This window comes from Dasypus novemcinctus, chromosome 20 (genome assembly GCF_030445035.2).
Source record: "Dasypus novemcinctus isolate mDasNov1 chromosome 20, mDasNov1.1.hap2, whole genome shotgun sequence".
Taxonomy (NCBI): domain Eukaryota; kingdom Metazoa; phylum Chordata; class Mammalia; order Cingulata; family Dasypodidae; genus Dasypus; species Dasypus novemcinctus.
In genome coordinates, this window is record NC_080692.1 from 22696158 (window position 1) to 22723927 (window position 27770).

The window sequence follows — 27770 nt, forward strand, 5'->3', positions numbered from 1 at the left end:
CCTCCTGTTAGCCTTGCCTTCTTTATCTGCAAAATGAGCTCTCTATAGAATTGTCGTGAAGATTCATTGAGAAAAGGAAAGTTGACGTGCCTGCTGCAGCAATGGTGGAAGCATATGAAATGTTTGTTCTCCTCTCATGCCCCGTACGTTTTTTGTGTGAGGACTATATGAAATAATAAGAGGTATGCACACATAAGTTCAAGGTTCCCTTGGGTAAGTTGCCTTATCTACTTAGAAACTGCCCTTCTCAAAAAGAGAGGAGGATCGACATTAACAACCATTCCCATCTCTTCCCACTGGATTGCCAAGGGCATACTGTAATTTACCTGTGTCTCCCAGAGAATAATGTAGGAGTCAGTCAGATACTCCCTCTTAGGAAGAAGATTGAGAAAACTGCTGTCTCATAATTACCATTTTCTTCCTGAAGAGGAAGGAAATGGACCTGGCTGGATGGGGTTATTCTTGGTCAGAAGAATGGTTTATGACTTTCAGGAGAAGCCTAAGTAGTCCTTTATTGAAAATCTCTTTCCCTGGACAGGAGAACCAAACTCATAATCGGGTGTTGGCCTCTGAACTCAAGACTTCAGAAATACCTTTGCACTCTGGCATTAAAAGCCAAGATTCCAAGCCAGAGGCGAAACCACCAAGAAAGCACAAGTTGCCCCTGTCAGCAGTAGGTATGGCTTCGGGCAGTAGCAGGATGTGGTGAGGGTGGGTATGGATGGTCAGGTTCACAGACTTACAGGCTGTTAGGGTTCAAAGGAAGAGGGTCAAAAGCCACTGAGCTTGTACTAGGCACCAACGTCATCCTGTGCTCAGAGCTCTCCTACCATGGCTTTGACCCTGGTGATCTGTCCTCTCAGCAATCTCAGGAACTACCCACAAGGAGATCATTTCCACTCTGAGCAAGCTTTTCTTTTACAGAGCTGACATCTGCTTTCCTGCTATCTTTAGCCCCTGATTTTCTCCTCTCGGTCAAGAACATGCCTTATCCAGCCTACACAGGCCTGTCCTTCACATATATGAACACAGCTGTCATAGCCCCACTAAGTTTTATTTTGTTTTTTTTTCCTTTCTGGCATTTTCATTCTCTAACTTTTCAGCTATTTGTCAAATAACGTGGTGTCCTCACTCCCAATCCTGCTTCCTCTCCTCTGAGCACTCTCCAGTTTATATCTCTCAAAGTGTGAACCCCATACCACAACCACCAGACCAAAGTACATGATGTGTACTAACATACATTCCCTCCTTGTAACCCGCACTGTTCCATCCTTGTACTCACTGGCTCAGTGGCACATTGAGTGGAAACACATCCTGCTATTCAGTCACCTCTTTGTTACCTGCCTGGTTCCTGAAGACATTAGAATGTTCAGAGCCTTACAGAAGAGACTATCTGTGTAGTCTAATACCACATTAACTCAGGCAGATGCCATCTGAACTATGTACTATTGCTGACAGTAAATTTGCTCTTAGACCTTTTACCTATACTGCTATAACCAGAACTCCTTGGTTTTACCTACCTTTGTGCTTTCTTCCTGATTTGTTGGAATCAAGCATAATACCTTAACATTTATCCTTGTCAAATTTCCACCTTGTGAGATGTGGGCTGCATGGTGCTTCGGAAGCCCCATGGCTTGTCAGCTGGAAGGGATGCCATCACCTGCGACCTGGGCAAATCCCCAAACCAGCGCGATTTACCTGATAGCTGCAATGTTTTTCACACAGAAGCCCTAAAGTTTTTTAAGAACCAGCTGTCTTCATATGAGCAAAGTGAAGTCCTGGGCTACACAGAGGTCTGGTTCCTGGGGCTCGAAGCTGAGAAGCTCAAGGTGGCTCCTGAGAAGCTCAGCAAGTCCAGTTTTGATGACGAACATGGCTCCTACATGAAGGTGATGGTGAAAGGGGAGAATGGTTCATGGTACCACAGGGTGCTTGGCTTGGAGACCAGAGATAGTCTGGAAGGAAAAAAGTGGGGGTGATTTTATGGTGTTTGTGGCTGATATATCTGGGTCTAGGATTCTGGCAGGATTCTAGCAGTCACTAAGCCAAAGGAATACAATGTCTAAAGATGGGAAATGTGAAATTAATATGCAAAATACTCTGCTAAAAGAACACTAATTTTCTCAAGAGTATTTAGGGTAAAAGGTTTGTATCCTGAAAGGACTCCCACAGGCTCTTTTTCCACACAGCCCTGGACCCATTGGAAAAGGTTGGATAAGAAATAAAGTGCAGTCTTCCCAACACTCCATTTTCTGTGTGTCTTCTCCATACAAGCCCATGTGTGGACCCTTTACTATTTTAAAATAAATGTCGCTTTCCCCACAGACAAAAATAAAGTTTTTGTCACTGTAGTCCCTGGGGCATAGGGCTTGGCTTCCTTCAGCTTCCAAAGATTGATCCTAACAACTTCTCTTTCTCCTCTTCTGACCATTCTTCAGGGGTTCCCAGGATAGTACCTCTTCCCAGTCTGAAGGTGAAATCCTGGCAGTGATAGGTGTCCTGTTTGCTTCAGGAAACAATTTCCTCTCCGAGGACCTCCAAACCATGGAATGCTTAGTCCACTAGACCTGTGTGCTGTTCAGAATTTCCTCCTCTGGACTTTTGCTTACAACTTAGTTTCTTAGGAGATAGGATAGGTCTTTGATGGCTTCATGGAAAAGAAAGATTTTCTTAATAACATTTAGGGCTGGTGTTTCTCAAACTTCATTGTGTACACCAATTTCCTGAGGATTTTGATAAAACAGATTCTTATCCAGCAGGTCTGGGCAGGGCCTGAAATGCTGTATTTCTAGAGCTTCCAAGTGTGCAAACTGGCTGGTCTTTGGCACACTTTGAGAAGCAAGGATTTAGAATTTGTGCCACATGGCCCCCATCTAGAGCCCTGGTTCTCAAACATGTTTAGGTCAAGGATCCCTTTGGGAGTCTGATAAAAGCTATGGATCCTTGTTCCTGAAAAGGTGTATGTGTCACCTTGCACATACACAAAGTATCAGGAGGGTAATGGGTCCTTGGTTAAACCTTCCCTCCAATTCAAGGAGATAATCATGACCCCTGCCCTCCCACCCCTTCTGGGTCTAGACTTTCTGGGATATTCCGTAGGAATGAGTAGCCCTACCTTTAAGTTACTTCAATGGGACTCTGTCCCCCAGTTCCAAATCTTTGAGAGCTGTTTTTGATGGGAAGAACAGGATAATGTATGCTCTCTATAGGCTCGGAATCTCCTCCCTATTATATCAGTGCACACACAGACAAATACCTAAAGCATGTGATCAAGTAAGAGGCACAGATACATTCTCACATTTATTTTGCCAGCAAATGTTAATACCTATTTATAGACCACCTGTCATAGGCTTGGGCACCTACTAGACTCTGGAAAGATAAAGGGGACTATTAAAAACAAGTAATATACAATCCTTGCCCTAAAGTAACCATAATGAATATCAAAGTTGACATGTGAGTACATAATTACAATTCAGCCAAACTGGTGTTATGTAAAAGATGTGCACAAGCAGTTGGGGAAACACACATGTACTTTATACCAACATGAGTGCCAGAACCCATCTTTGCCCCTTTCCCCATGTATTCTCATGACAGAACTTTATTTTTATTTTATTCTTTCATTAAAAAAATTTTTTTTGTTCTGTTTTATATTTTTTTCTTTTCTTTTTCATGACAGAACTTTATAATAGACCATCCCACTTCTATATGGTAATAAAGTTGTACATGTACCTATTCATGGGCACCATTCTTCTGGTATACACGAACCCTCCCCACACAATCATAAACACATCCTGAGGACTTGTACACAAGGATAGATCTTCTCCCTCTCCCAAGTTCTTGAGTGTAGCATTAGGAATCAGGGATTTAAAGAGCTGGAAGACCTTTACACATCTTATCCAGATCCCTAAATTTACAGATGAGGGCCCAACTAAAGCTCTGTTAATTTAAAATATTATGTGGCAATGATTAAACACCTGCTCCCTCATTTCCAGGACAGGGATGGACATGTGTTTTTCTGGCTCTTGGAAAATATTTCTCATCTCATGCAACAAAGGTCCAAGTTCTCTCTGCTAACTTTGAGACAAGATTAAAGCTGGCTAAGTCAGTATAGAACCAGACTTGGCCATGAAGAAGCAGAGCAAGCATAAAGACTTTATCTCATTGATGGGGACATGTTAGGGGTCAGAAAGAAAGCATTCCACAAACTGGAGCATTCAAAAATCAAGGAATATTTAAACTGGAAGGGATCTTCAGAGCAACTTTGTCTAACCCTCTCACTTAAAAAATCCCAATACATGCAGAAAAATAGTGTCTAGAATTGTATTTCCCAAAACCCTCCAGGTCTGTTTGCACTGCCTGATATGGGGTAGAGCCTGTGGGACTTACTCTGGCACCCTGCAATTATGGTGGTCTAGCATCACACAAAAACCTAACCATTGCTATAACAATGAGTTGAGGGTGGGAGTTGCACAAGTGCCCAGTGCCGTTTGGAAGGTCCCCTCAGGAGTCAGCCATGAGCTGAGGATGAGTATCTGGAGGCCCCAGGGTATGGGCAGCTCCCAAACCTATGGCTCTGCTTCTTACCCCTGGCCTGGCTTCTGCAGGTCCTGCATGATCACATTGCCTACCGCTACGAGGTTCTGGAGATGATTGGGAAAGGGTCCTTTGGACAGGTGGTCAAGTGCTTGGATCACAAAAACAATGAGTTGGTGGCCCTGAAAATCATCAGGAACAAGAAGAGGTATGGTTTGGTGGATGGTGTACATCATAGAGGAGAGACTGCACCACCCTGGCCCCTTCATCATGCCAACCCTTCTGACTCTGTCTTTTCCTCTCACCCTCCTCCTCCTTTGCCTCTTTCTCTCTCTCCCTATCTGACTCCCAAGTTGGGGCAATCGGAAGGCAATGGAACGGAGCTTCTGGTGTTTTCTGCAACCCTGTGTGGTCCTGTTGGGGTCATGAGGAGGGGCTGAGGAAACGTGCTACTGCTGCGGCATGACACCACACCTGTGTTTTCTGTCCCTGTTCCCCGCCCTGCCTGCCCCTCCCCAATTGCCTCAGGTTTCACCACCAGGCCCTGGTGGAGCTGAAGATCCTGGAGGCTCTCAGAAGGAAGGACAAAGACAACATGTACAATGTGGTGCATATGAAGGACTTTTTCTACTTCCGCAGTCATCTCTGCATCACCTTTGAACTCCTGGGGTCAGCTGCCTTCTCTTTTTAATTCATTTTCTTTGGAAAAGGTGCTTAAATGATAGAAAAAACTATGATAGAAAAACTTTGAGGTCAGAACACTAGACTTTTCTGGATGTGAAGAATTAATGAAGACAGTGGGCACAACAGCCACTCAGTACTCTAGAAGTCCAGGAGCAAGGCTGCTGGGGCCAAAAGCTGCCCACCTAACCCCACTCTCAGTCAGGTCCGTCACCTGCCAGTACACCCCTGACATGATGCCCAGGTGCCGTGCCCCAAACTGGTGACATCACCAGAACAAGACCTTCCCTCAAGAGCTAGACTGAAATATGTTGAAAAGGACTTTCACTTATTGTCCTCCATGCATTGGCTTCTCAATCCCAAGGTGTAGAGGTTGGGACCAAAGAGAGCAGACAGCTGGCTGCTCAGAGTGGGGAAAGGGCTTTGGTTTTGAGCAAACAAGGACAAGAGTAGATATTTTTGGCAAGAGAGCATAACCTCACTTAAATAGATTGGCATCCTCTGGCAGGAAGTGCATGCTAATTAGAAAGTCATGCTAATTTGACAACTTTTCTCACTGAGAAGACAGTCTGATGCAATTTAAATACAACCAGAAACCCAAAATGCATTTTAAAAAGGAGAATAATCAGGGGTGAGCTCTCAGAGGCCCAGAGTTATTGGATTCACTGACCCAGTAGCTCAGTGTTCCCTTGACACCATCATAGAAGGTGAAATCTGTGAACTGGCTAAATATGATTCAGAAAGAAAGCTGACACTCTCCTCACCATCTCTGATTAATATTAAATATGGTCAGCTTTCTATTCTGCAAGAGTGAATTATCTTCCCTTCAGTAAAAGAGGCAACCCAGGTTGCCTTTCTTGGCCATTAATCACAGTGCCGAGTTAGTATATCATTGTACTTAAAAGACCTTTTGAAAGTCAAGAGGGGCAGATGGAGTATGTCTTCAATTGCATGGAGGAAAAATAGAAGCCCAGAGAGGTTGGAGAGTTGCCTAGAATCACAGCTAGTCAGTGTGGGGCTCAAGTCAAATCTCTTACAACTCTATTGTACCATTCAAGAATGAGGGGCTTCCTAAATAAGCCAGAGTTAGCTGAAGCTTTGAAATGGGAGATTTAGGAGAAACCAGGAAGAGGTAGATGCAGGCTGCTCTTTCCCTTCTCTCTGCATTTCACTTCTTGCACAGAGGTTGCAAACAGGCAGCCCACAGATATGGTTCTCTTTGGCTCACACAGCATTTTAAAAATGCTTTGTCTTCATTTCCATCATTTGTAAACCAGCTGTGGCAAGAGTGAGCTCTCATTCCTGCAAGGCAACGGTTAGGGTTAGGGTTAGGTTATTTAGGTGGGACCAAGAAGCTGGACTCGCTTGAGATGGGGAAAGGGTTCTTCAATACACCCACGCTCTAGTTCTCTCATCTGTCAGGAACCTGAACTCTTTGACGTATCTGTTAGGTATGGGAAGGAGTGACTGCTTGGCCGAGTGACTGGTGGGTTTCCTGGTCTCCCCACCCCTCCCCCCCACCCATCCCCAAGGACCTGAAAAACTGAATATTTCAGAAGTTTGGTTCAACCTCTTAATGCCCATGTGCACATGAAAACAATGAAGCGATCCTATCATTTAAGAAATAAGCAGGCATCTGAGAGGCAAGAACTGTTGGGTCCCACACTGCGTGTACCATGAATCAGTGGGAAAGTGGAAATTACCTGGGGTTTTTTGCAGGGCCAGACTCAGCATGATATTTTACACTGATATGTGTTTCTCTCTCTCTCTCTCTCTCTCTCTCCACCCCCTCTCCCCTTCTCCCTCTACCCACCCCACCCAGAATCAACTTGTACGAGTTGATGAAGAATAATAGCTTTCAAGGCTTTAGTATGTCAATAGTTCGGCGCTTCACCCTGTCTGTTTTGAAGTGCTTGCAAATGCTTTATGTAGAAAAAATCATCCACTGCGATCTCAAGCCAGTGAGTACAACCTCTGCCTCACCCCACGAGCTGATTCCCACCCTCAAGCACTGCTTTTGCGCCATCCCATTCCCCAATGGTAACTACGGTAGCCATCCTATCATGACCAGAACTTTCAAGGTGGAAGCCAACCAGTCATATTTCTAGGTTGTGTAAACCCAGTGGGAAGCAGTGAAGACTGAGGCACAAATACTAGGGAAAAGGAAGAGAGAATAGTACAGTTGAGACTGACAGGCACAAGAAGGTTTCAGTGCTTCCCTGTAGAATACTTAGGAGTGGGTAGAGGGTATTTTGAGCATCAACATGTTGAATGAGAAGTCCTGGAGTCTTTCTCAGTGAGAAAATATCAACAGTCACCTGTGGCTCTTAGGAGTTCTACCTGGGGCCTCAAAGTCTACCTGGTGTGCTATGCAGGTAGACGGATCACTCTCCTCTACTACATCCACACCCTCTCCACTATACTTTGAGTTGGTCCTAGGGGACAGCAAATCCCTAACTCCTTTCTCTACTCCAAATGGATGTGCCCTTTTGTATTCTATTCTTATCTCTATTATTGCACTGGTTGTTTTGTATGGGAATTGTTTCTTTATTCATCTGTATTCCCCATTGGACTGCAAATTCCCCAGAGATCAGGAACCACATCTTCTCACCATTATATCCCCAGGACCTAACATGGTTTCTGGCAATAGTAATGGTAGACAGTAAGTAAATGCTTGTTGTACATGAGCTGAGGATTGTGAATGTGAGTAAGTAATACATGGAAGTAGCTAGGGAAAAAGTATAAGGATGTGAAAATGGTGAGGTCAAGAAGCTGGTTCCAAAAAGGACCCAAATCCTCAAAGACTTGTGAATATCCCTTAATGTTTCCTCATATCTTTCCCCCAAATTTTTGAAAACTATGACATATTTGGTAAATCTGGCATGTTGGTTCAATTAAAGCTCACCAAGATAGAGACGGTTTCTCAGGGCTGACTAGTAATGCCTTGCAAGGACACAGCAAGTGGATTTATTCTATGCATTAATTTGTAATCCTCAACTTGGCATCTCTAGTAAGTCAAAACACCTATGGTCTTTGGGCTTAATAGACTGACTTTCACCAAGCAAATTCACAAGATACTTGATAGCCAAAATACCTGGTAGCAGGTTCCCTTGAGGAATAGATCAAGTAGACTGAATATGTGTGCCCCTTTAGGAAAGTGTACATGGGAAGGCACACAACCAGGAAAGTGTTTGGGGAATGTGGGTTCAAGAGTCAGGGAATTATTCTTAGGGACTTAATGGTTAGTTTCAATGAGCTGTGACCACCCATAAGATGGGAAGGGCCAGCACTGTTTAGTAAAAGATCCTTTCCATTGGGCAAGGCTGAAACACATGGAAGTTCTTGCTCTTTGAAATTCCCTTTTAAGAATTTTGCTGATCATCCTCCTTCAGTTAAAAGAAAACATTCTCTAGAAAAAATATTGTGGGCTAAGTTTGCATGTTTTTAGTTGTGGTGCTAGAGGCTTAAGATCAGACCTGGTATGTCATATCTAGAATATTAGGGTACTCAATAAGAGATCACACAATCATTTCATCTGCTATGGAGATCCTCGAAAATACCATTACAATTTTAAGCTTCTAGATGCAGCCAGGACATTCTCAAGCTCTTAGAGGAGAGTTCAGGAGTTCTGCCTTCTTATCCATGACTCCTACTGAAACATCTGGTGTCATGTTTTCCCCAAAGTCAGCTTAAGAACCAAAGCATTGCCTTCTATTTCCCACTCTACTGTCAGAGCAGTATATCGACAGGGCTACTTAATGGAAATAAGCTCATTAAACGGCATATCTAAACCTTTGTTTAAACAAGGCATAGAATCAGGTGCCGAGGAAGATAAAAATAAGCTCATAATCTTCAGGAGTTACAAGCTTTATGGATTAAGAGACAAATTTATGCAAAAGAAATACTGCAAAGCTGGAAGTGCTGGGTCCATACGAAGGATACAGAACAGAGGTCAAATAGGAGACTTGGGGTGAGGGGAGGACGATGGGATTTGGAGACATGTGGAAGAGGCCACTTAGAGGTAGCAGCATTTGGAACCGGGCCCTGGAGGGTGGTGAGCACCCAGGTAAGCAGAGAGGCCAGAGCTGGGGCAACATGATTAAAATTTAACCTATGTCTTTTCTTTTCTCTCTAGGAGAATATAGTGCTACACCAAAAGGGCCAAGTCTCAGTTAAAGTTATTGACTTTGGATCAAGCTGTTATGAACATCAGAAAGGTAGGCTCCAATCCAGTCCCTTTGCCTGAATTTTACTAACGGATTTCTCTTCCTTATTGAAACAACTACTTTTGGGATCTTCTGGATTCTAGTCTGGCTCAGACATAACAAATTGCTAGTATGACTTTGAACAAGGTGCTTCACCTCTCTGGGTCTCATCAATAAAATGAGAAGGTTGGCGCCAAATACCTTAACGTCCTTTTCAGCTCTCATATTCTGTGGAGGTGGAACTAACTACACAAGAGTGTTGGGTCCCAAAACTAAATGTGCATCAGAATCACTTGACAGCTCTGAAATATTATAGATTCCAAGGCCTCACCAAGATGCACTGTATCCAAATTTCTGGGGAGTGCCCAGAAGTCTGTACTTTGGAAACCATGGCTACTCTAAAGTTTGGGACCAAGTGCTCTGGGTTTTCTAGGCTTTATACTTTTTCCAAGCTAGAATCCAGAAAGTAGTCCTGGAGTACATTTGCGCAGGCTTCACTGCACTTCGTTGTACCATTCAGCTAACATTTACTGAGTATCTGCTATGTGCCGGTTACTGTCCTGAGTACAAGTAAAAAAAATGAGTTATGCATTTCCTGTCCTTAGGTTGCTTATAGTCTAATGGGAGAGATTGATATATAAAAAGGTAACTTCATAGGAGCAATGATTAGAGATATATACAGGTTTTGTTAATGGCACACTGAAGAGGGGCTTTGTGACCAGCCTTTATGGTGGCCGGGGATGTCAGAGGAAGCCTGAGATTGAAGACAGAACTGTGCTTTTTTCAAATATTTCCAAATGGAAGGATGGTTGTTTCCTATATTCTGAAGAGCCACTTTTGAAGACCTATGCCCTTTATTTTTTTTAAGTATGGATCTCATAAGAAATTCCAACTAGAGAACAATTCCAAATAGAAAATAATATGCCTTCCACAGAGAAGGCATATTGATATGTTCACTCTTCCAGATATTGAAAGCTGTGTCACCTATTAGAGGTGACACCTATTAGATATCATTTATCTTCTCTGCCAGGATGCTCAGAGCTGAGTTTGTAATTATTTTACCCTTGGTTTCCAACAGTCATTTCCCCTTTAAAAAGCCATTTCCCCATTTATCTTTATATTTCCTGACTTTCCTTTTGTCTTTATTTTAACTATGAAGCAGGATGAATACTAGAATTGGACTACTTACGTTCAAATCTCAAATCTGCCGCTTATAGCTATGTGACCTTGACAATTTACTTAACCTCTGTATGCTTCAGTTTCCTAACTTTTAAAATGGGGACAATAAGAAGAAAAGTGATTTGCCCTAGGTTAGAGCTAGGAATCAAAGGTGCCAGAGGAGAACATGAGTTGCTTGAGTTCTCAATCATAAATCACTTGTTGATAGTTGTCTGATTAATATTAAAAAAAGAATTTAATTAAAAATGCCTGGAATACTAGAGAGAACTACATGAAGGCCTTCAGAAGCACAAGCAATACAAAAAATGCATGTCAGCATTACTTGTATTATTGAAAAATGGCAGTTGTCCAACATTTGGACATTGGGTAAGAAAATTATGACACATCCAAGTGATGGGATAGTCTAATATTGTCATTAAAGAAGATGATTACAAATAGCTTTTGATGATGTAGGAAGACACACAAAAGAGCAAAAGGAAGACATAAACTTATATAAGCAATGTGATTTCCACTTTGCAAAAATAATATACATAGAAAAGGCTGGATGAGAGTATAACAAAATGTTACCAATCAATGTTAATATTAGCAGAATTATGGTAAGTATATTAACAGAATTATGGTAACTACAATTATATATAGTCTTTCATTATATTCTCAATCTGTAGTATTATGATGGCCACTAGTCATATGATGCTATTGAGCACTTGAAATGTCCTAGTCCAAATTGCAATGTGCTCTAAGTGTAAGATACACAGCAGATTTCAAAGACTTAGGATGTCAAAGAGAATGTCAAATATCTCAATAATTTTTATGTTGATTATGTTCGAAATGCTAATATTTTTATTATGTTGGTTAAATAAAGCATTAAAAAATATAAAGAATGGGATAATAACTGTTTCATAGGGTCATTGTAAGGACGGTAAGAATTTTCATCTGAATAAAGCTCTTAGAATGATGTCTGGTACATGTTTTGCACTATATAAGTATCAGTTGAATGCATTTTAAATTTTTTTAGAAAATTAATTAATTTATTTCTCTCCCTCGTTGTTTGCACTCCGTGTCTGCTCTCTGGGTCTTCCTTTGTGTGCTCATCTCCCATTTGAAAGAGACTCGCACAATAGCTTGAGCCATCTCTGCTCCCTAAATGCATTTTAAAAATCAACCCTATGTTTATGTATTTTCATTGAAATGTACCTCAAATCCATTTTGGAAGAGGGTAGGGTAGAAAAGTCATTTTTATTAAATCTTTATTTCATTTTAAATCACAAAATTATTACATCTTCACTATAAGCCAAGTCAAACAGCAGGAAGTGATCACAGAGTTCCTGGCCTCACTGACATTCAGGTAACCACAGTGATGCCCCCACCCATTCAAGCAATGACCAATCACGGTGCTGCCCCAACCCATCTAAGCAATCACCAATCATACTGCTGCCCCTACCAAGAAACAACCAATTACAGTGCTGCCCCACCTCCCTCCAAACAACCACCAATCACAGCACTGCCTTCACGGCCATCCAGGTACTTTGAAATAGCAATAATGTCTGTTTCTCTGACTTCAGTCTCATCTGTAGAACCCAGGCTGCCTGCAATTCTATTTCCTTTACATTCCCATCAGCTGAAGAGCTTATCTTTCTATTCTTCATATATGATACAATGTGTACATTTTATTAAGTATACATTTTCAAATTATACATGTTTCCTACCAGATTCTGATATACCTCCACCCTTGTCAAGTTGAAAATTGCAATCTTCTCAGATGAACTCTGCCCAAAATTAATCCTCCAGTTATAAAATTTAACTTTATGTGGCGCAGATGTAGCTCAAGTGGTTGAGCACCTGCTTCCCACATTTGAGGTCCTGGGTTCAATCTCTGGTACTTCCTTAAAAATTTAGCTTTATAGTAGTCTTATTTTTCAGTGTTTTGTTTTTTTTTGTTTTAAGTTTAATGGGCTCACATTTTCTTCTTTGGAACAGTCTGACTTTGGAGTTGTGCCACAATAATGTGGGGAAAATAACACCTCCACAGTTGGCTGTGAGGATTTGATGAGATTAGATCTGTTGTGCAACCCCTAAGTCTGGTCTTTGGTACTTCTGTCTCTTTGCAAAGCCCATAGGGTGAGAAGAGTGGGGGAGTTTTGGACAAGCCCACCCTCACCTGAGAAGGAATCCTGGACAGGGGGAGGTGTATCACACGTGAGGGGTCGCTCTTTCTCCCTGGCAGTGTACACCTACATCCAAAGCCGGTTCTACCGATCCCCGGAGGTGATTCTGGGCTACCCTTACAACATGGCCATTGACATGTGGAGCCTGGGCTGCATTATGGCGGAACTGTACACGGGCTACCCTCTGTTCGCCGGCGAGAATGAGGTGGAGCAGCTAGCCTGCATCATGGAGGTGAGGAGATCCTGCGAGACAGCCACGGCTCTCAAAGGCCGGTTTCATCAGCTTTATTTTATTTACTTATTTTTTAAAGATTTATTTATTTCTCCCCCTTTCCCCCCCATTGTCTGCTCTCTTGTGTCCATTCTCTGTGTGTTCTTCTGTGTCTGCTTGCATTCTCGGTGGCACTGGGAATCTGTGTCTCTTTTTTGTTGTGTCATCTTACTGCATCAGCTCTCTGTGTGTGAGGGGCCACGCCTGGGCGGGCTGCGCTTTTTTCCCGTGGGTCACTCTCTTGCGCGTGGGGCTCCCCTATGCATGAGACACACCTGCATGGCATGGGACTCCTTGTGCGTGGCAGCGCTGTGTGTGGGCCAGCTCACTACATGGGCCAGGAGGCCCTGAGTTTGAACCCTAGACCTCCTATATGGTAGGCAGACGCTCTATCAGTTGAGCCACATCTGCTTTCCCGTTCAACAGCTTTAGATGGTCTCTAAAAGTAAGTTTAAAATTATGTACAGTCCTCACATTTTTATCATAAATTTAAATAGTTGCAATGGCATATTGTAGTGACATTTAAAAACTGTTATACCACTCCTGCAAATAAATTCAGAAGACTCTAAAAATCATAGTGACATGACACCTACCCAAATCTACCTGAAAAGTATATGAATATGTACTTCATCAGTTATGCAGTTTCTTTGACTTTTTCTTTTTTTCTTTGAATGCAAATTTCCATTCCCCTTCCTCCACAGAATTAATAGTTTCATATTTTGAAATCTTGTATAACTTTAATAATTAAAAAAATTTTCCATTCACCATAAGCTCCATGAGTTTAAAAAAATTGACCAGTTACCATTAAAAATAATGTGTACAAATTTTTATAATTAATTATTAAGCACAAACTTTTATTGGGCATCCAGCTCTTAGAGAAATGGTTGGAGCTGTGTTTTCTCATTTTCCAATTATATCTTGTACCCGTATATGACTATTCCATATTGCTGGAAGGAAAAGACTGAGGGGTCAGTTCCATTCCAATCTTTTGGTTGTGTGTATGAATGTGCACACTGAAAGGAAGCCCATTCTGGTCACGTTGCCTAATTCATGGACTCTTTTGAAGTTGTATATAAAACTCAAATAGTGAGCTGTCACCAAAAATTGTTTTTAAGATCTGTATTAATCAGCCAAAAGGGTGCTGAGGCAAAGTACCAGAAATCTGTTGGCATTTATAAAAGGTATTTATTGGGGGTAGAAGCTTACAGTTGCAAGGCCATAAGGTGCAAGTTACTTCCCTCACCAAAGTCTGTTGCCACATGTTGGAGCAAGATGGCTGCCAGTCTCTGCCAGGGTTCAGCCTCTCTCTTCCTCCTGAGGCTCCATGGTCCCAGTTCCTTCTGTTCTCAGATGGAGGTTAGTATAAGGCTTGTCTCTCTTGCTGGGGCTTATTTCTCTCTGGGCTCAGCTGCTCTACTCTCTCCACAAGGCCAGCTGCAAACTCAGGTGAAGGACTCATCTCTCTTCCGGGGGCCTCTGCCGTGTCTAATGGAGCCTTCTCTCTTTCCTCACATGCCTGCTTCTCTGTGTATTTACTTCCTGGGGCTTCAGCATCAAAACTCCAACTCTGTCATCTGCCTTGTCATTTTGTCAACATCCTACTGACGTGGCTGAATCAAAGGCTTGATCATAATTCAATCCTGTAAAAGTGAAACCTCTGATTCTAATAAAAATCTAAGATACCCAGAGGAACCAACCATAATCCAATATCTATTTTTGGATTCATAAATAATATCAAACTGCTTCAACAACCTATCAGCTGACAATCTGATTTCAATTTTGTTGTAAACAAATAATTGAAAATTACAATAAATAAATAAATTTATTGTTCAGTCATTCACTGTCTTAACTTTCTGGGAAGAAGATCCCCTGCCCCATACACAGACAAAGCTTTTACCAAGGCTTTTATGATTATTAATCATATCTGTTACTCTTTCAACTTAGAGACATCTTGTTCTAGAGCTAAATTGGACAAAAGAGGGAGAAATAACCCTAAAAATTTGAAAATGAAACAATTTTTTACTGTGAGCAAAGATAATCCATTTTGATCTACCTATCTAATCTATTAGTGATCTGTGTATAAATTATACAATATACCCCAAATTTCTATTTTCTAGATAATTTCAAAGTGACAGATGGTCAGAGACACATAGCCTTGAAAATTATTAAATATATATTAAATAATTTCATTTCATATTTGAAACTAATAATAAAATATATTTTTAATTAGTGCTGTTAAAGTTTTATTTTTTTATTTTTTTAAATTTTATTTCTCTCCCCTTGCCCCTCCCCTATTGTCTGCTCTCTGTGTCCATTCACTGTGTGTTCTTCTGTGGCCGCTTCTATTCTTATCAGCGGCACCGGGAATCTGTGTTTCTTTTTGTTGCGTCATCTTGCTGTGTCAGTTCTCCATGGGTGCGATGCCATTCTTGGGCAGGCTGCACTTTCTTTCGCGCTGGGCGGCTCTCCTTATGGGGCGCACTCCTTGCGCGTGGGGCTCCCCTACGCAGGGGACACCCCTGCGTGGCACAGCACTCCCTGTGCGCATTAGCACTGTGCATGGGCCAGCTCCACATGGGTCAAGGAGGCCCAGGGTTTGAACCGTGGACCTCCCATGTGGTAGGTGGACGCCCTATCCATTGGGCCAAGTCTGCTTCCCTAATAAAATATTAAAATCATTTAGGTAACAATTACTATAAATGGTAACTATGGTGGAATAAGCTCAGGCCTGGGCCTCAGGAACCCTGGGGTATTGCCCTGGCTCTGTCTCTCTGACAAGCCACTTCCCCTGTTTGGACTTCTGTAAAATGATTAATTGCTCATCAGAGTTAGTGGCTTTTATGCTTGATATTGGATGAGTTTATGAAACATCCCTGAATCATTCCTGCTTCCAATACCAAGGAAATGGGGAGTGTGAAATCTGTATCCAAGTTCCTACAGCCCCAGAACGGACTCAGCTTCCTCTTTTTTTAAAAAAGATTCATTTATTGATTTATTTTTCCCCCTGCCCCTCATTGTTTGCACTTGCTGTCTGCCTCTGTGTCTGTTCATTGTGTGCTCTGTTTGCTTATTTTCTTTTAGAAGATACCAGAAACCGAACCCTGGGCCTCCCATGTGGGAGGGAGGTGCTCAGTCACTCAAGTCACATCTGCTCCCTGCTTGTCGTGTCTCTTGTTTTGTTTTCTCATTGTGTCTCCTTATTGCATCGTCTCATTGTGTCCTCTTACTGCATCAGCTTGCCGTGCCAGCCCTTTGCATCAGCTCGCTGTCTTGTTTGTCTTCTTTAGGAGGCAGTGAGAACCGAACCTGGCACCTCCCATATAGGAGGCAGGCACCCAACTGCTTAAGCCACATCCACTCCCTCTCAGCTTCCTCTTAACCTCAGCGTCAGTGGGACTGAGGCGTAGGAGGGCAGGGTCATATGTGGAATATGGCTGGGGCCCAAACTGCAAGATCAGGTGACTCAGGGCTGAGGGTAATCCTTGTAATTTCTCTATTACTCTGTGCACCCCTATAGGCTGCAGTGAGGAAAGGTGAACAAGTAGGTGCTACGCTCTGTCTTACTGTGGTCCTGTGCCCATCTGGTGATTTCCACCTCTTTTTTGTCCCCTCCCTTCCCAGTGCTCTATGCTGGGACATGCCATTCTTTAATTCAGGTGTGGTCAGCATGTACGCTGGCTTATTTGCTCTGGCAGTGAGCTTGGGTTCTCATCAAGCCTCTAGTTGGGGCTGATCTTATTTAGAATAACCTGGCCAGTGATGACACCCAGGATTCTGAAACAGCTGGACTGAGGAGGTAAGAGACCTGGGCTCTGGGCCTGCTCTATCACTGACTTGATGGTGTCACTTAATATCCCTGAGTCCTTATCTCTAGAAGGCAAAGTCTGGCCAAAGTGCCACCCAGCTGTAACAGTTGTTGAATCTGTGACCCCACAAAGAGTGAACCAACTGCCTTGTGTTTGTTGAAGGTGCTGGGCCTGCCACCAGCTCGCTTCATCCAGATGGCCTCCAGGAGACAGACGTTCTTTGGTAAGTCCCAGGTCTAAATCTGTTTTTCCCTCGGGACTGACAGGGTGTCACAGGCCTGGAAGACACCATTTAGTGCCATGCCCCTGGCCCCATCTCAAAGGACAAGCTAAGATTAGGAGCTTCTTCCTGAAAAGTAAAAGGACGCTGGGATGTGGTGCCAAGAGGCATGAAGGACAGAGGATGGTGTGGGGCGGGGAGCCACGTTAGGGGTGGGGGCTCAGCAATGCAAGGGTCCAGGGGCAGGAGAAAGACCAAGCTGGATCCGAAGATCCAGCAGCAGAGCTTGAAACTGCAGATAAATGATTACAAGGACACCTTCTAGAAGTTCTTTCCCCCTCCCCACCCCCCCCAAGGAACTCACCCTCTCTCACTATTCTGGCTCCACCTTACTGTGCAGGGAAATCAAAGCAGAAGGTTCTTTTCAACAAGAATAGTGGACAATTCCCTTCCTGCATTCTGTTATTAAGGGAGCATTATTCTTCCCTGCTGAAAGTCTCTTAATTGCCAAACTCTTCCCAACCCAGGTTCACTACAACTTTGATATAAAATGGGTAAGCCAGGGCTGTTGGGACAGTTTTGCTCTGGGTATGGGTTGGCTGGTTATGTTCAGGTCCTCTGTCTAATTGGTGGGATTGGGCTTCATCCCGAGACCCATGCTGCCCCCTTCACCACAGTTCCCAGGTTCTAGATTTTAGGGTCCTCTGCTTTTCTGTCTGAGTGCTGCTGTCCAAGACGGACAGATGGGCCAGCAAGGTCCCAACTGAGGCAGTGCTTCCAGGGCACTGTGCACCAAAAAGTTGAAGTCAGTCCCACATCCAAACCCCTCTGAAGAACCATAAGCAGGAGAGGATGTCCAGGTAGAAAAAGCCATAGTGGCCGGGAGGTCCACTAAGTGGAGCAAAGGCAGACATGAGGCAAAGGGACTCCTTGCCCCCCAGGGCTGACCAGCCATTACTGTCAGGCCAGTTCACAGGCTAATGGAATTCCAGCTCTTCCAAGCCCTCCCCCCACCTCTTCTTTTTAACCAAGAGTGGCCTCAGAGTGGGGAGGCCAATCACATGAGGTCTCTCTTACCTCTTCAATAGGAGGGCCATCAATAGGAGTGTCAAAAACAGTCTCCAGGGGGAATCTTCCCAAACAAAAGGGATTTACAAAAGGAGTTTAGTCCTGCAGGGCTGATCAATTAGTATGTTCCCTGTTCAGCCATCTACAGCTCTACTTCTGTTGGTAGTTATAGCCCCGAGTCTCTGCCACAGTCACAGCCTTGCTGGTCCCTCTTGCAGGACTCCTTAGATCTCCCTGTGATCCAGAAGCTAAAAGATTAAGGCTTGGCAAGCAGAGGACATCCATGATCCTGCTTCAGTGCCAAGGCTGGCATCCATTCTGACAATACCCATGCCAATGGTTAAATTTTTTGAATGTTGCCTTGTAGTCATGGCCGGAGCTTTGACGACCTTGCCTCTGAGCATAACCTTTTTTCCAGAGCACCCTGATGGTAGCAGAGGATCTGGCTGACTCCCTTGTATAACTTATGTGGAGAACAATAGGACTGGTTTTCTGACCCCAAATAGACTTTTCCCACCCACCATTTACGAGATTACCCTTTTGGATTTGGAAGGATTTTAGGGAAGATGTTGGTGTAGATACTGGCTAGACAAAGACATTGTAGGAAAAGCCTATAACACTGAATCATGAAGTAGCATTTAGGTGGGGACTAGAAAGAAGGGAATATAGGGCAGCTTGGGAGGAGATTACCAAAGACATACACATGTTCATGTCACAGCGTGCCTGTATTCTGCCATCGGTAGGCTTTAGGATAGTGATGTGGCTTTGGTAGCAACATGTTTAAGAAAGGAATGTATTAGATGCTGCAGACTTTTCAGCCTTTCCCAAACTTATTAAACCATACGAATCATCTGGGAACTTGACAAAGTACTAATTCCCAGATTCCTTCTCTCCAATTATGATATAGTAGGTTTAGAGTGGGATCCAGGATTCTATGTTAACAAGAGCTCCTTGTGATTCTTAGGCTAAGGTGAGTTTGTGAAACTGTGTCCTCTTCAGTTCTTGCCTGTCCTTTCCCCAGTTTTGGGTCCCTGCTAACTGCCCCTCCACCTCCAGCTACTCCTAGTTAATAGCTGTAATTGGCAGCAAAGTGAGGACTAAGATACTTGGGTACCCCAAGCAGCAAGAAAGAGGCGGAGAGAATGATTATAGTTATTGCGGGAGGATCAGAGGGGTGAGAAAAACTTATACAATAAAAACAATTATATACTGATGACTTTAGAAGCTATGTTATGTATGAGCCTGTGCACCTGATTCTTCCTCAGTCATTGTAAAAAGAGAAACATAGGACAAGGTGGGAACCTTGGTGCCACAATCAAAAAGGAAATGGGGATTTATGTGAGTTCACAGTAACGTTACCTTATACAATAAATACTCCTGAACTATTTTTATCTATGTAAATACATATACATACCCATGTGTGTTTACACACTCAGACACACTTACAGAAGACTTCCTTCAGTAACAAACATGTTCTTTTGGAGGCCTTGCAAATCGCAATGGTTACAAGAGTAATCGGAGCACTTCATTATGCACCTTCCAAATTGTCGGTTACATGAATCCCTCTTCTGTGAGAATTCTGTGTGTATACATACACACTCACCCATATACATGCAGATTTTTACAAGGTGTGTGTATGAATTAAGTGGCCAACTTTTCTGAACATGCACTCCAGAACCCAAATGAGCGGTATTACCTTCAAAGCATCTTTAGGAACCTTTGGAATTGTCTTCAGAGCTTCTTTTCAGGTGTTAAAAAACACACATTTGTTGAGAGATTTAATTGGCAGAAAGGGCTGAATGCCAATCCAGGCTATGTCTGAAGCAACCAACCATATCCGATCGTTGGGGTAATTGGCAAAGTTTTGCGGCAACTCTAAAGAAGTAATGAGGTTTATTTGCTTGTGTGGCTTGCCAGTGAGCTCTGAAAGCAAATCCTACTAAAATTATTTTCTTATACCATGTAGATGTTCCAAATTCTTACTCTATTGGGCTAATTGGGAAGGAATAAGGACATAGATAATCCCAAAATGAATGATATCCTTTTGTTCAAAACTGAAAGCTTTTGTCACTTCAGATTTATTTTATCATTATTTTATGTATGTATATATGTGTGTATGTGTATGTATGTATGTATTTTACATTGGTTCATGGTAAACTATTTAAGCCATTTGATTGATTGGAGGAGGCAGTGGTGGGTAGAAGACTCAAAACATACTGGGGAGTAGTAAAGAGTTCTTTAATTATATTCATTGGATAACCCACATGTGGTTATTTAGACTGACTGAGACGGTGTGTATTTGTGTGTTTGGGTAGGAGATGGGTTTAATAGAAAGCAAGAGCTGCAAAAGACCACCCCCAAGAAGCAGCATGGTTGAGTAAACAACTGTGATGTGACCAGTGGATATTTACACCTGGACTAAATACAGAATGTTGTATCTCTAAAGATTCCAAAGGTTTTCCTAAAAATATAACCAACAACAGGGGGAAAAAAAGATACCCGGACTCCAAGGATCTCACCATGGTGCTGAAAACCTACGACACCAGCTTCCTTGATTTTCTCAGAAGGTGTTTGGTGTGAGTTTGCTGGGGTACCTTTGCCTCTGGGATTCCTCCTCAAGTGTCCTTTCACATGTTTGCTGGTGAAAGGCTGGTCTGGGAGATAGAAAACTAACAATAGTCAATAGTAACACGAGAGCTTTATAGTCTACAAAATGCTTTCACATCCATCAGAACCCTCTCCTCCCTACTGTGAGATCATCAGGGCAGATTATATGCTCTGTTTTGCAGATGAGGAGGCTGAGGGCTCAGAGAGTAAATGATTTATCTTGGATAGGACAATGTGTGGGTAGAGTATGCCCTCTTTCTGGTCCCAGGCTACCGGGCAGGGAGAGTCTAGGCAAGTTCCTAAATGTCTCCTGTGAACTGAGAACAAACTCTTCTGCAAACTTATTTTAAGTGCTTGCATACTTACCAGTGTAAGCTGGTTTTGGGTTCCCTTCACATTTCCCTAGGATTTAGGGCCTACATCCTCTTGTATTGAGGAATTAGGGAGAAGTCAGCTGTAAAACATTATTTACAACTTTTTAGAACCATTTGCATATTTTGAATCTTGGAAATTAGGTTCTATACCTTAGTCAAGTCATAGTTAAAAAGGAAGTAGCACAAAGAAATAAAGACAAAATAAAACCAGAAAAACCCCAAACAAGTAATAAAAGGAAGGAGCACTAAAAGCACCCAGCGCAATGTCTAGCTTAGAAGGTGTTTAGATAGTGTTTGCTATCATTACTATACCATTATTAACGAGGTTTTGCAGGTCAGTCTCCACTGAGTGGCAAGTATATTAGATATGTGATATTTGGCAAGTCATTGTTTCTTTTGGGGCCTGTTTCATTTTCTATAAAATGGGGGTATGTCTAAGGTTCTATCAGTCCTATAGCTGTTTAATGTTTTTCAAAGACATATCCTTACATTCTGTCATTCTTCCAGTGGGATGGAGTAGCTTTAGCAAATATTCTTCTGGAATGTGTGTGCCCTGGAGTTCAGTTACTAGCTTAGAGGGTAAGCTCTCAGGACTACCGTGAGTTTTCCATCTGGGGGTCATGCTATTTATCTGAATAATGGAGATAGAGGATGACTCCATACCCCATCTTTACTGTACCCCACTGTACCCCAGTCTCTTGCTGAAGCTGTAGAATGAATGTACCTTAACAAATGACAACCCTCTCCCCCTGAGATAGATGTGCATTATCCCAAAACCCTGACCATCCAGAGATCATCTCAGAGCCAAGAAACAATTTTCTTTCATAATGCAAAGGGTTGTTCACTCACTAAGAGGCAGTCAAGCTGTTGGAACCTGTTACCTTATTCCATGTATTGCTAGTTAGCAAATCTTTGGAATGCGAGACTAAATGTTTTGAATCAAGTTTGATAGTGGTAAGTGTAAATTCCTGGGATAGGTTTTATAAGCCAATTCTGGTGAGGGGGGGGATGTCATTAACAGCAGTTCATTTTGATAAACTGACAGCTTGAGTTGTTTAACGCTTGGCAGTCTGCCATGTTAATGTGTTCTACCTGCATTTACAAACAGAAGACATTCCCAGCCTAACAGACACTGCTTAGATGACAGCTGCAATTTCCTATCTTGGAAGGTGGCCAGGGGTGGAAGCCATAGTGATCAGTTGTAGTGATATGTTTCAGATAGTTGAAGGATTATAACATTAGAGAAGGATTGTCATATTCTGTATAACGCTAATGGATGGGCAAAAGTTACTGGGAAGTGAATTTTGGCTGAATGAAAATGAAGGACTCTTAAGGAGTCAGTTTTTCAAAATTGGAATAGGTAGCTGTGGGAGATTCACTGAAACTACTAAAGAGCTACAGGATAATCCATGCTGGGGCTTCCATCAGTGTATGAGAAGTTTGGCTGACCTGTATCCCAGTCCTGACATAAATGCTAATATTAGCATTCTGTAATGTTCTTTGTGACATATATGGAGACCCAAATTCCATAGTTTGAGACTTGAAATTGAGCATCTCTTTGTTTTGATCTTCTCAATTTACCGAAATCTGAATCGCATGGATGAAGATTTTCTGTAATATTTTCTCCAAGGGAGTTTCTAGGAATTCTAGAAGAGTTGGGCTCTACTATGTTTCCAAAAGATTATTTCAATAATTATTCCCAGGTACTTTAGGATTGTGTGTCATTATCTTCATACAGTAAAACAGCTCATTGTTTCACTGTAGGAAGATTGAGTTATAATATAATGCAAACTATCTTTACTAGATTCTTTAAAATGTCTTAAAATGAGAAAAAAAAAAAAAAAAAAAGAAGTCAAGCAATAACCCACGCTGGGCTCTGTTGGTGTGTAGATGGGAACCTTCTCTTCGCATGACCCCCGACCAGGCCCTCAAGCATGCTTGGATTCATGAGCCACGGAGCCTCAAACCAAGGTCCAGGCCCCAGACCATGAGGAAACCCAGTCTCTGTTGCCCATCTGAGACAAAGAAGGACAAGGTCGAGGGTCCTCATCACTTGGGCAGAAAAGGTACAGCCCCTCAAACAGCCAGGCCCTTTCCTATAGCCAGGGATTCAGGCCTATCTAGGGGACTTGCATGTCAATTTCTAAATTCAAACTTGAATAATTATTCTGGTTACATCTCTACTAGGCTGCCACTTCTCTCCCTTTTGGGATTTTCCTCTTACAGGACTTTTGGCTTCAGCTGCTTTCTCCCACTTTTTGGCCCTTATTATTAGGATTTTCCAGTTCCCTCTCTTATCTGTTTCCACCCCTGCATGTCCTATGGTTACCTTCTGAATTTTTAGCAATAACAGATTATGGCATTATGCAAATACTTTATGTGTACTATAGCCTGCTGGTTGAATACATGGTCATTGATGTCAGATTGCCTGGGATTAAATTCTGGCTCTATCATTTACCAGGTTTAGGTCCTTGGGCAATTTATTGAACTTGTGCCTCAGTTTCCCAATTTATAAAATGAGAATGAGAATACCAACTGCACCCTAGGGTAGTTAAAATGATCAAATGAAGCAATAAATGTAAAATGCTTAAATAATGCCTGGCATAGCAAATGTGCTTTACAAATGAACTATTTTCATATCATCACCATCAGAATTTTCCCAAAGTCATTTACAACCCAATGAACTGTTGGAATGCAATTTATAGTTGAATGCAGCTTGTTCATCTGTCTTCTCTCTCCTTCAGCAGATGAGACCACAAAAGAAGAGACTATGGACAAAACAAAAGATGTAGCCACTAAGCAGGTTCAGAATTCGGGAGATCAGCAGGACTCCCTCCAGCCTGTGGCTGATGTTGTCCAGCTGCCTCATCTAGCAGAAGCTTCCAGAAAGCCAGAGGCAATTGTTGGTCCAGAGGAGTCCACAACTTCCACAGGAGAACAAAGCAAAAACCTCTCCCCCAAGAACACAAACATTTTACCACCCATTGTATGACCTTTGCTGAGGGTATGTCCTGCTCCTTTCCACCAATGATTTGTATTAGAGACAGCACTTATATTGTACAATACTTCAAAATGTTGTTTTTTTAATGCATAAAGGTTTGTTTAAAAAAAATTATTCACATGGCCAATTGGTATGGTTCTTTTTACAAGGTATGGGAAAAATGTTCTTGCACCTACATTCTCTCCATCCTGGAAGGGTGGTGGTGGTGGTGGTGGTGGTGGTGGTGGGGTTAAATATTCAGTGGAATAGTACTGAATATTTTCCTTCTCATCCAAGACTGCCACACTATTCTGTCAGGATTCTTGTTTAAAGATGACTGAAGTAGAATTCAAACTGGTGTAAGCAACAAAGAACATTTATTGATTTATGTCATTGTAGAGTCAGGAGGAATAGTTTCAAGGATTCAGGGATTCAAACAAGCCTATAAGGCTAAGACTTGCTCTCCATGTGCCTATACTAACCAATTAGTGACAGAGCGATTAGGATCCTCTGATTGGCCAGCCTGGGTCACAAGCTCACACCGTGACCAGTTTCCCAAAGGCAGGGAAGTCGGGTAAACAAGGAGTGTGTGTTCATTCCTCCACTACTCCCAAAATCTAACCATTTCCCCTCATTTCCTGTTCTAGTCCTTATCAACAAGCATACATTGTTTATATATAATTGTAACCATAGAGAGCATTTACATGAAAGTTAAGATCATAACATCACAAACATGGATAATATACCTGGCTTTGGAGTTTCCTATTTTAATGGCTTTTATAATATTCAATCAAGGGAGACACCAGGTAATTGAAGCATGGGTTTGGATGAAGTCACCCAGGAAAGATAGAGTAAGAATGGCAGAGGGTCAAAAAGAAAGTCCTGGGAAAGGTAAATATGGAAGGGGTGACAGAAGTTGAGTAGAGTGCCCTACCAAGGGACCCAGAGAAGTTGGAGGAACATTCAAAGGAGGAGAACGCTTTCAAAAGGTATAAATTCCACAGAAAATGGTTCTTAAAGGGCAGGGTGATTTGCACATTAAGTTCGAGCAGTTTCATAACAGGCAACTTTTCCAACATCCTTTAGCCGGAAAAGTAGATGGCAGCAGAATTGAGGTCTTCTGGTCTACTCTAGCAGTAACTACTCAACCATGGATAGAGGTGCAGGTGGTCAGCTGTGCTACAGCTCTGCAGAGATAAGCAAGCCAAGTCCTCGACGCCATGACAATTTAGTTTGGCCATTACAAAGTATTTTTCCAATTTTCATGGTTGTAAAAGGCTGAAATGAAATTATCCCTATGTGTGACTTCTCATTTTTAGGAAGGACAGAGGAGGAAGTGCCCACTGTGGCACAGACAGGGAGGTATGGGGAACAGACTCAATGATCTTTGGCAGGGCATCTCAAGCCAGCACTATTTTACCTCTGCTATCTGATCATGTGTTCACTCCAGGGATTTCTTTACCTTGTTTTCCCACTGGATCTCCAGGAAACCAAACACCTTGAGCCCTTTAATTGTAATTTATGTTTTTAATTTTACATCCTTGCTTGCATGGACAGGAAAATCTGCAAAATCCAGTGACTAGCATAAGATGGCATCTCTTTCATGAGAGTGGTATGAAGATAATGGCAGGGCTCTGTCAAGATATGGAGAGGGGTGCTGTGGAAATGAGGAGAAAGAAGGGAGGGGACGAGGGCTAAACAGTGGGTGGGTGCCGGTCACAGGTTCACCATCAGCCAGTCCAGCAGCTGCAGCCGTGTCACATTCCCCACCGCCTCGTCCAGCTGTCGCTCCTTCTCGTAGCGCAGCACCGACTGCAGGACCTCGCCCACACTGCGTCCTTTGTCCACAGCGGCAGCCGAGAGCTGAAGAAGCTGTGGAAAGAAAACAGTACTGGAAGGGGCAGAGCACCCCACAGCAGGCCAGAAAGGACCTGCCTGGTTAGAGCAAAGAGGCCAGGCAGGCTTGGGAAAATGGCCAGAGGGACTCAAATTAGACGTTGGAAAGACATCCTTAACTGTAAAGCTTGCTGGCCTATTTGACGTGGGAAAGCTGGTGATTTCACCCCTAATTTAAAGAAAAGAGGTTAATACCCACCTCTCCATGATATAGAATGTGATTTCCCATAAGATTAAAGTCTTATTTTCTCCCTACAAGGCACTACTCCCAGTGGGTGTTTGACCAATGGTATTCTTGCTCTCTAAGAATTCTGGAGTTCTAAACGTTACATAATCTCATGAAACAACCTCTGTTCATTGTCCTATGACCAGCAAGGGCAGGGTAGAAAATAGGCAATGGACAAATGTGGGCATTGCCTTCCATGCCCCACAGGCCTCAGAACCCTAGAATATCAGAGCAGGAAGGCACCTTGGAGATGGGGTCAAACTCCTTGCAATGCTGCCCAGAGAGGTGAAGAGACTTGTCGGTATACACTGCTAGGAATTAGCAGCGCAAAAATTCAACCCAGGTCTCTGAACTATGTGTAATTCTTTTTCCATACATAAAATAATGAGAAAAATTAACCAAGGCAACCATTCTGATATGACCAGAGTATTCTGGCATTCATCTGGAATCCTCAGAGCAAGAAGCTATCTCAAGTAATCAGACTTTTAGTTCAGGCATTTGGCTCCTGTTTAATGAGAAAGAGTCAAAGGGCAAATAAATAGGCCAACTATGAGGAGCTATTTCACAGAAGAAGTTTCCACACAAGAAACTAAGTCTGTGTGGGTCTGTGTGTCCTCTTTCCAAGGGCATTGTGAAATTTCTATATGGGCCATGCCTAAGGATTAGTACGGATTCGGACCAGTTTCCTCCAGCTTCCAAATTTCTTGCTCCACCTTAGAACTAATATCATTAGAGGACTATCCAAAGACTGTAAGATGCTGACTTATTCGCTGAGTGTTTTAAGTGTTAATTGCTTCAATGAAACTAAATTCTTTGAAAACTGGTAATCTCCCCAAAGTAAAACCAGTTATTCAACCGAGCAGCTGCAATGACAGGTCACTGAATGGATACTGACTGTGGGATGCTGCTCCAGCTATCTATAAGATGGTCATGACTGGGGAGATGGGCACTGGAAGACACAGGAAACTCGTCTCTAAGTCTAGCTCTCCTGGGATCTGATTTGGACATGCCTGAAAATACTCCTGGGTGGTAGGGAAAGAGTACCTTCTGCCACATGGGAGTGGCTAGAAGCCAGAAAGAGGGGCACGCCTCTGAAAAACCAAAGCTACAGAAAAGGGAGCCATACTGTACAGACCAAGTCGTCAAGCTGTTTCTCTTCCCACTTTCCACTCCTGCCACTACAGGTAGGGAAAACTTTTGACTTAAATCCAATGGAGGAATGCTCTTCCTGTGAGGAAAGGGTAACTGAACCTTAAATTCCTGGCTCTCATCCCCTGATTTTCATCTACTTTCATAAATGATCTTCACTATACCTCCAAACTTGTCTAGGTGAGCCCATCCCTCTTAAGTGCTAAGCTGAATCTTGAGGTCACCACCTTCCCTCATTTCTACATAGACCACAGTGGTCAGGTAAGCACATTGAAAGCCAAAACTACCAATAAAAAATTGAAGAGAGAGATGTGAGCCCATCATTGGTGTACTGCATTTATACACCCTATCTGTTAGAAATTCATGAGAGACCCCTAAGGGAAAAGAGAATCTCAGGCACAAAAGTCAGT

The 27770-nt window shown here is 42.7% G+C and overlaps 2 protein-coding genes across 7 annotated transcripts in view; one reads left to right on the forward strand and one right to left on the reverse strand.

Annotated features, from left to right (window-relative positions):
- DYRK4 (dual specificity tyrosine phosphorylation regulated kinase 4) overlaps window positions 1-24223 on the forward strand; it is an 89541-nt gene extending 65318 nt beyond the window's left edge. The window contains exons 12-22 of one of the 2 annotated variants that reach the window (XM_058282612.2): window positions 539-677; window positions 1726-1889; window positions 4605-4741; window positions 5062-5202; window positions 7037-7175; window positions 9350-9431; window positions 12823-12995; window positions 17003-17063; window positions 20575-20704; window positions 23000-23175; window positions 23854-24223. In XM_058282612.2, the coding sequence (XP_058138595.1) occupies window positions 539-677; window positions 1726-1889; window positions 4605-4741; window positions 5062-5202; window positions 7037-7175; window positions 9350-9431; window positions 12823-12995; window positions 17003-17063; window positions 20575-20704; window positions 23000-23175; window positions 23854-24101 (1590 nt within the window). In that variant the 3' untranslated portion in view covers window positions 24102-24223. Of the gene's footprint in view, window positions 1-440; window positions 678-1725; window positions 1890-4604; window positions 4742-5061; window positions 5203-7036; window positions 7176-9349; window positions 9432-12822; window positions 12996-17002; window positions 17064-20574; window positions 20705-22999; window positions 23176-23853 lie in introns of those variants that run through there. The other variant, XM_058282611.2, reaches the window with a different exon arrangement.
- Window positions 24224-25596: 1373 nt separating this feature from the next.
- The window catches only part of AKAP3 (A-kinase anchoring protein 3), a 42896-nt gene continuing 40722 nt past the window's right edge, over window positions 25597-27770 (reverse strand). For all 5 annotated transcript variants that reach the window (XM_058282614.1, XM_023588935.2, XM_071210132.1 and 2 more), the window contains one exon: window positions 25597-25961. In XM_058282614.1, the coding sequence (XP_058138597.1) occupies window positions 25806-25961 (156 nt within the window). In that variant the 3' untranslated portion in view covers window positions 25597-25805. The remainder of the gene's footprint in view (window positions 25962-27770) is intronic.